General features: G+C 47.0%; 1 protein-coding gene across 1 annotated transcript; it reads right to left on the reverse strand.

Moving 5' to 3' along the window:
* Positions 1–455: 455 nt before the first annotated feature.
* Positions 456–7,981, reverse strand: LOC129150267 (D-3-phosphoglycerate dehydrogenase-like). Its single transcript, XM_054721160.1, is given in 2 exon segments — positions 456–1,130; positions 7,058–7,981. Coding segments are annotated over 2 exon segments (1,599 nt in total).
* Positions 7,982–9,390: the final 1,409 nt, after the last annotated feature.

The following is a 9,390-nucleotide window of genomic DNA, read 5'->3' on the forward strand; positions in this document are numbered from 1 at the left end:
GCCAATTTGGTTCTGATTGGTCAGTTTCTCTGCCAGCCAATTTGGTTCTGATTGGTCAGTTTCTATGCCAGTCAGCATCAAAAGCTCTGCCTCCTAGGCAGCCATTGGCTCTTCACAGTTGACCCAGATTTGGTTCTGATTGGTCAGTTTCTATGCCAGTCAGCGTCAAAAGCTCTGCCTCCTAGGCAACCATTGGCTCCTCAAAATTGACCCATATTTGGTTCTGATTGGTCAGTTTCTATGCCAGTCAGCATGAAAAGCTCCTCCTCCCAGGCAGCCATTGGCTTCTCACAGTTGACCCAGATTTGGTTATTTTTTTTTGAGGGTCGGGGGTTAGGCTGTTTATTAAGTGGTTATTACAGAGGTCAGACCACATAAGTGGTGTCAGCCCCGGGAATGTGACCTCTCAATGTTGATCACAAAGCCCCCAAGGCTGGTCCTGGTGAACCCCAAGGTCAGAAATGAAACTGAAAGGCCTCCATCACATGCTGCTTCCAGGCGTCCAGGCTGGGAAGCAGGGAGGAGATGCCCTTGGTGTTCCAGGTCTCCCTATTGGACACCGCCGAGGTCTGGTAGGACAGCAGCTGCATGCATGCCTCTGTCAGGAGCCCAGTCATTGTAGGCAGCATGACAGGGTTTGAGGGCTGAGCCTGGAACAGGAGCAGGGGCAGAACCCTGTGGGGAGGCACTTCTGGTCTGAAGGCAGCTCTGTTGAGTGCCTGCAGCACAGGTATGGTGCCCTGGACAAAGCCCACAGCCTGGTAGAGGGCACCTGTCAGGGCCATGCTCAGGAGGCCTTCCCCGCATCCTTGCTCTCCTGGAACAGTGGGGTTATGGGAGGTGGTTACATTGAGGCCAGCCTCCTTCACCAGCAGCTTGGTGTTCACCAAGTTCACATGATTAGAAACATCTTTGAGGAGGCCAGCAATGACTGCGAGGCTCAGGCAGTTCCTGGCATTCTTCAGGGATAAGCCCTGCGCTACCACCTGAATGGTCCCTTTGGGAGACCCTGCCCAGGCTCGCATCAGAGTCCCCAGAGCTTCTGCCAGACCGATCCAAGGTTTGGTGTGTGGAGAGAAGGTGCTGGTAAGGGCCTGGGCATTCACAACCCCCACAAGTGCTCTCCCCTTCTGCCGGAGCCTGCCGGCACTACAGTTGAACGGTACCTGAAAAGGGGGGTGAGGATTAAAAAACACAGACACAGTAGTTTCCGGGAGGGCAAACAGTTCAAGACTGCGTGCCGAGTTTATTTTCTCAGCCCTTTTTATAAGCAGAAACAGCTTGTACGAGCATAAAGGTCATTGCCAAGGCTAGATGTTTTTCCCGCCTCCACAGGATCCTAGGTACACTCTATACTTCTCTCCCCGCCAACCTCCCTATCCTAGTTCCTGATATCAAGAACATACTACAGCTTTTGTCCCTGCTATTGAAAACATGTTGCAACTTTTGTCCCTACCACAATGCTACTCCCTCTTCGAGTCTGCTATGTATCAAACCTAAATATGTGAAACAAAGGGCCCCAGTAAAGCGGGGAAAACAAGGTTACTGGATTGTTTACTCGATTGCCTCTCACGGTTTCCCACATTTCCCCCTTTCCTTTATAATAAAAGAACCGGGGTGGGCTGTAACTGGCTAGGGAAGTAGAGGTCTGATTCCTCCCGTGGCTCATCAGCCACTCCTCAGGCTCTTGGTATCTTTGGGGGAGGAGAGGCAGAGCCCTTTTTCTTACTATGTCTATTTTAGATGATACCAACCTCTATGCAAATCAGACATACCTTCAGAGGAAGTCAGAGACGGCCAGCTACTATAAGGCCTTCCCTTGCAGATGCTTTGCTCTGCACCTAGCCAGTACCCAGTCTCGCCTTGCGGCGAGATGCAGCACTCTGACTACCTGTCTGCTTCCCATGGAGGCAATCAAGCTTAAAAATATGATTCTATACAACATGTAGAGGCCCTTGTGGGCCGGCCTTGAGCTTGACCTCGTGTAGGCCTGCTTGGAGAAGCGTCAAAGCGCTGATTCCTCTGCGCACCAGAAAAGGCAAAAGGCACGCTAGCCCTACCACCACGGCCCCTACTAGGGCTACAGTAAGGGCCACATGTTGAAGGTCAGAGGTGGAGGGGATCATGCGCATAAGCTGATTTAAAAAGTCCTTGGCGGTTTCTGCCGCATCTACCTTAAGGGGGTCTGTACTTTGCAGACCTAGGATCTCCTCATGTAATTTCAGTAGGTCTATGGATTCGTTAGCATTGTGCCAGATTCCTGACAAATGAGCCTTTACCTTATTCCAGCCATGTACGGACTGGTTGTATGGCTGAGGCGTAACACATATCCATTGATAGTTAGCATGGCATTGTAATTTTTTCCTTACCTTTAACCCATCTATCTCTTCCCCCAGGTACATAACCATGTTATATAAAGCATTGAGCTTCTCCTCAATCTTTCTATCAATCGCCTCTTGTGTCCCTAAGGCTGTGCTAACATTTTTGGATAAGTCATTGACAAAATGAGCTGTTTGTACCTCTTGGGTAAGGGCCGCAGCAGCAGCTGCAGCCGTGGCAATTAGGGTTATCAAGGCTGTGACACCGGCTATCAGCAATCCAATGAACCTCCGGGGTCTGCTGAGGGCCGAGGTCACCTCCCTCCACACCTGGAGGGAATGATCATTATACCAGGGCTCAGAGAGATTTACCGGGACCATTACAAAGGCAGGCTGGTGGAGAACAACCACCTGTTCTCCCCAAGGTACATTAGCAATACAATTGGTTAACAGACAATTTACACAAGTAACATTAAAGGTTTGACCTTGATGGGAAATATTCACCTTCCCCACTAGCAAGGCATAAGGCTCTGGCACACAGGCAGTCACATTAACTGTCCAGCTGCTCGCAGTCCAGTTCTTATTCTTATCACTAGACAGATAGGTCACCACGGCTGTGACCGTGTTCAGAGCAGCAGCCAATTTCCAGAGTAGTAGCTGGATTGGACCGCCAGCCACGCTCCAGAGTCCCTCATAGAGTCCTTGAGTCCAACTGGTCTTGTTGAAGACGGACCAGTTGATGATGGATGAGTTGGTGCCCTGGATCGGGAAGGCAACAGCTTGATTGGTGTAGCACCGCTCCCAAGGTACTGATGGCACTGGGTTGTGCGCCTGGAGGTGACCATTCGAAGGCCTCCCAAGAAGCTTGGTATTGTTAACATAAACCGGGACGTTGCGACCCTCCCGTTGGGTCCTGGTCCTCCCTCTCGGATGTCTGGACTGTTGCGTGGCGAACCAGCCTCTCTGGTAACCAGCGCGGCCCCTCGGCGTCCTGTGGGAAAACACAGACATGGCCTCGCCCCCAGATTAATACAGGATCGGGCCCATACCATTGTCCTGTTAGGGGATCTTTCCAGCGCACCTGAGCATAAGTGCGGGAACTACTGGCTCCCCACAATCTCTGAGCAGCAGATTGTCCATGAGCATCAAAAGTTAAAAAATTAAGGATAAAGAGAGCATGATGTAAATAGTTATGTGCTGACCTAGGGTATAGCTCCCCCTCTTTTATTTTTTGCAATTGAGTTTTAAGAGTCCCATTGGCTCTCTCTACTATCCCCTGTCCTTGAGGGTTATAGGGAATTCCTGTTTTTAGACTGATTCCTAGTTGACTGCAAAATACCTGGAAATTCTTACCAGTGTACCCTGGTCCATTGTCTGTTTTGATACATTTGGGCTGCCCCATGGTGGCAAAGCATTTCAAGCAATGGGCAATACAATGCTTACTGGCTTCTCCAGTTTGGGCAGTTGCCATAACAAATCCAGAAAATGTATCTATAGTGACATGTACATATTTTAATTTCCTAAAAGGGGCAACATGAGTAACATCCATCTGCCATAGCTGATTGGGCATTAACCCTCTGGGGTTTACGCCATAGGAGGGTACAGTAGTGGTAGTGGGGCAAGTACCGCATTGTTTAACTATCTGCCGCGCTGCTTCTCTAGTGATTTTAAACTGTAAGCGCAGGCTGTTACTATTTTGATGATGAATGGCATGTGACTGTCGAGCTAATTGTTCTGGGGTAGGCTGTGTTTGGACTAGCATCGCCACTCGGGTGGCCATGTCAGCTAGGTCATTTCCTTTAGAAAGGGGACCAGGGAGGCCTGTGTGAGCTCGGAGGTGGCCAAAGTAGCAAGAAACTTGCCGTCTCTGTATCTGGCCCTGGATGCTTGCAAACAACTGTTGGACTATAAGGTTAGAGGTTTCTATGGTTGGTACAGTCTCTATCAATTCCAAAGCTTTTACAACATAATGACTATCAGAATACAGATTAAATGCTTGAGTAGGCAGCTGTTCCAGAACTACCAGAACGGCTTGCAACTCTACTACCTGAGCGGAGTTATGACCCGTCTGGAAAAAGGTTACCTTGCCTGATATGTTAGTGGCATAAAAAACAGTAACTGTTAGATTTCTTTTATTAGACCCTCACAAAGTACCTTGGCATAACTATTTACCCTCTGTTTAGGGAGGCAAAATGCAAATTATTTACTCTTCCTGGCTTACTGGCCTGTATTATTTGCTTTCTTTATAACATATCTCTTCTCCTTCTTACACCTACACAACCTTCTATTGAGACACTTCTAAATTAGCCTTTAAACCTTCTTTCTATGTCCTTTAAAAATGCATAACCATGCCTCAGACCTTCTACTTAGTATTCCTTATTCTTTGAAACTTCAATCCTTTAATGAATCCTAAAAACTAAACAGCCAGAATTTCTTAGATTAACCTTTATGACCATACTTTAAATGTACTTTTTCAAGAAAATATAACTAGACCTTCAGTGATAAAGCCAAGAGTAGGTAAAAATATTTCCTTTTAAGAGACAGATTTTTGTAAAACTTAAATATTAAAGATATTATATCTTAAAGTTCCTTTGCTGAATATTCCACTGCCCAAGAAGTACCCAGTAACCTCACCCTGCCAGGCTCGGTGTTCATGTGTATTGGAAGGGTTAAAGAGAAGAAAACGGGCCGAGGAAGATCCACTGTGTTTTGCCAGCAGAGTTCAGATAAGCAAGAAACCAAGGACACCAGCAGAGCTGGTTGTACCCAGCAAAATCAACAAAAAACTATTTCTCCCTGCTCTCCCCCTTTTCTGCATTAACCATTTACTCGGTCCTTAGCAGGGGAAATAAGACAAGCTTTCTGAGATTCTGTATAACCAGGCTTTTCACACTTAAGGAACAACTGCTCTCCCTCCCAGATTTTCCTTCTTTACTCCAGGGTCCCAGAGGATCTCAACCTTCACCACTTCTGATATCTCCAAACATTCTCTGTCCCCCAGCCTCGGGCTTCTCTATCTCAGCAGGCTAAGAGTGAATTCTACCGCCTCTACCCTTTCTACACCTGCTCCGGAGAAGTTTCAACCCAACAAGCCTTTGTTTAAACTTCTCTGGAGTGATTACCTTCGCAAATTAACCCTAGAATTCCAAAATTTCAATTTAATACAGCAAATTAACAAATCAGAGCAAACTGAAACACTTAATTATACAAACATAGACAAAAATTCTTATTACTAAGTGGGCTGATTCCCTCTCTGACGGAGAACAAAAGACTCTGAGAAAAAAGTGTCTCAGCAGCTGCTAAAGACCTTTGTATTCCGCCATAGCAGGTCCGCCCTATCTTTAAACAAATTAAACAACAGAAAGAGATAACAAATACTTTCACACTTACATTTATACATCAGACAGTCTGAGTTTTTGACCTAGGGAAGGTGATCAAGCTCCCCCTTCTACTCACTGGAATATGGGAAAGTTGGCCATTCCCGCTCACAAAATTTCTGTAAATCAAAAGCATTAACGGAGGCTCCGTAATCATCTGCTTGCCGCTTGAATTCCTGAAAACTTTTCAAAAAACATTGCAGGGGAGTACAGACAGAAGAACATGAAGCAGACTGACCCATTCTAATGATAAAGACAATTAGACCACAATAACACAGAATAACAAAGACAAAGACAACCAACAGGATCTCCGGGCACCGTCGTGCACCGGGATCTGGTCTCGGAAGTAGCGCTGCGTCCAGCCTTCCAGAGACCCCAGATGGGCACCCACAGAACAGAACCAGAAATAAGTTTCTTACCGGTAAGAACCAGATCCAGGTGGCTCCTTTCCCTCTTCTTTGAGGGTCGCCGTCTGACCCACTTCTCTCCATTTTTGTCCCTCATGCTTCTCTGCTAGACTGTCCCTCACCAGGCTCCATAAAGAGAAGGCATCTACCGGCGTTCGGCAGGGACCGTGAGCCTGGAAATGCCCTTGAATTCTCTTCCCTACCTGTTCCCAAGTTTCTAAACACACAGTTCCCTCTTCAGGAAACCATGGGCACACTTCCTTAATAAACATAATGAAGCGCTCTATTTTCTTTTTGCTCGTATCAATACCCCGAGTCTTAAGCATTCCCTTAAGCATGTGCACATATAATAAGCTACTGCTAGTCTGTCCCATTTTCACTAGCTTCTCCCACCGTCTGCTCTGTCACCGCGTCCCACTACCTCTGCGAACGTTCTCTTGCCTTATTACCGCGGTGCTCCTTCACCGAATCCCCTGTTTTCAGGTCCCTGTTCGGGCGCCACCTGCCGGAGCCTGCCGGCACTACAGTTGAACGGTACCTGAAAAGGGGGGTGAGGATTAAAAAACACAGACACAGTAGTTTCCGGGAGGGCAAACAGTTCAAGACTGTGCGCCGAGTTTATTTTCTCAGCCCTTTTTATAAGCAGAAACAGCTTGTACAAGCATAAAAGTCATTGCCAAGGCTAGATGTTTTTCCCGCCTCCACAGGATCCTAGGTACACTCTATACTTCTCTCCCCACCAACCTCCCTATCCTAGTTCCTGATATCAAGAACATACTACAGCTTTTGTCCCTGCTATTGAAAACATGTTGCAACTTTTGTCCCTACCACAATGCTACTCCCTCTTCGAGTCTGCTATGTATCAAACCTAAATATGTGAAACAAAGGGCCCCAGTAAAGCGGGGAAAACAAGGTTACTGGATTGTTTACTCGATTGCCTCTCACGGTTTCCCACACCCTTCACCATGTCCATGAACTGGACAGCAATCTCTTCCCCGCAGCAGCTCTGGGCCTCCTTGGTTCTGGCGCCCAGGTGGGGGCAGCTGATGACATTCTTGTGGTCCACCAAGGCATGGTCCTAAAGCAGCTCCTCTGTGAACACGTCCAGCACTGAGCCCGTGCACTGCCCCAACTGCAGGGCCCAGAGCAGGGCGCCCTCGTCCACAATCCCTCCGTGGGCGCAGTTCATCATGTGCATGCCCTTCTTGCACAGCGTGAAGGTGCTGTCAAGCAGGCCTGTCGTGGAGGGCAGGAGAGGGGTGTGCACAATGATGAAGTCACAGAGGTGACAGATCTCCTCCAGGGGCAGCTGCTGAATGCCAAAGGAGGCCGAGACCTCTGGTGAGATGATGGGGTCGTACCCTACAGTCTTCATCCTGAAGGACTGCATCTGGATGGCCACCTCTCTCCAAATCCTCCCCAGGCCAAGAATTCCCAGGGTCTTTCCATTCAACTCGATTCCCAAGAACTTCTTTCAGTCCCATTTGCCATCCTTCATTGAAGCCGTTGCCTGGGGAATCTGCCTGGCCAGACACATGATCATCACACAGGTGAGCTTCGCAGCACTAAGACTATTCCCATTGGGAGTGTTCATGACCAGGATGCCCTTCCTCGTGGCAGCCTCCAGATCCACATTGTCCATGCCGGTGCCAGCCCTGCCCACCACGTGGAGCTTCTCTGCTGTGTTGATGACATCCATGGTCACCTTGGTGGCCGAGTGGACAATAAGGTCTTCACAGTCCTGCAGCTAGGCTATCAGCTCCTCTTTGCTCAGGTTCTGCTTCTCCACCACCTGCAGCCCTCCATCTTGCAGGATCTTCCAGCAGCAAGAGCCCAGGCTGTCACTGATGAGCATTTTCTGTAGATTTGTGAAGGCCATTGCTGGAGCCAGCCTCAGGATGGATACTCTCCCTGGACAGAAATCCCTCTAAGCTCCTAGATTTGATTCTGATTGGTCAGTTTCTATGCCAGTCAGCATCAAAAGCTCTGCCTCCTAGGCAGTCATTGGTTCCTCACATTTCACCCACATTTGGTTCTGATTGGTCAGTTTCTATGCCAGTCAGCATCTCTGGGCCTTTCAATGGGGCCTGATCAGAAAGGCAGGGCTGATCAGCAGCCCCAGTGGAGTCCTGGAGAGAAATGGAGGTGTGGCTGCTGGCCAGACTGGGAGAGAAAGAGAGAGGCAAGTGCTGGTCAAAAGCTGCCACAGAGGCAATGGATCAGATCAGTCCCTGCTTCTCTCTTCAGGCCTCTCTCTGGCCCTGATTCACAGCCCCCTCTGGTCGAGCTTCGGTCATAACAGTGTTACACCCTGGTTCTTTATTATAGAGATAGGTGCTGGATTTTATCAAGTGCTTTTTCTGAATCTATTGATATGATCATGAGATTTTTATCCTTCAATTTTTTATGTGGTGTATCATGTTTATTGTTTTGCAGATGTTGCATCCCCAGAATAAATCTTGCTTGATCATGGTGTATGATCTTTTTAATGTATTGCTGGATTTGGTTTGCTAATATTTTGTTGAGGATTTTAGCATTTATGTTCATCAGGGATATTGGCTATGATTTTCTTTGTTTGCCAATGTCTTTTTCTGGTTTTGGAATTAGGATAATTCTCACTTCACAAAATGAACTTGAGATTGTTCACTCCTCTTGAAATTTTTGGAATATAATGAGATGGATAGGTCTTAGTTCTTCTTTGAATGTTTGGTAAAATTCACCTGTAAACCTATCAGGTCCAGGACTTTTATTTGTTTGGATTTTTTTTTAAATATATTTTATTGATTTTTTACAGAGAGGAAGAGAGAGGGATAGAGAGTTAGAAACATTGATGAGAGAGAAACATCAATCAGCTGCTTCTTGCACACCCCCTACTGGGGATGTGCCCGCAACCAAGGTACATGCCCTTGACCGGAATCGAACCTGGGACCCTTGAGTCCGCAGACCGACGCTCTATCCACTGAGCCAAACCAGTTTCGGCTGTTTGGATTTTTTAAAATGACTGCTTCAGTTTCACTAGTTGTAATCTGTCTATTCATGTTCTCTGGTTCTTTTTGATTTAGTTTTGAAAGGTTGTATGTTTCTAGGAATTTATCCATTTCATCCAGATTTTCAAATTTGTTGGCATATACTTGGTCATAATATTTTCTTACAATCCTTTATATTCCTTTGGTATCAGTTATTACCTCTCCTCTTTTTATATTGAATTTTATTCATCTGGTTATTCTCTCTTTTTTTTCTTGATGAGCCTGATTAAAGGTTTGTCAATCTTGTTTATCTTTTGAAATA

This window comes from Eptesicus fuscus, chromosome 1 (assembly GCF_027574615.1).
Source record: "Eptesicus fuscus isolate TK198812 chromosome 1, DD_ASM_mEF_20220401, whole genome shotgun sequence".
In the NCBI taxonomy this organism is placed as follows: domain Eukaryota; kingdom Metazoa; phylum Chordata; class Mammalia; order Chiroptera; family Vespertilionidae; genus Eptesicus; species Eptesicus fuscus.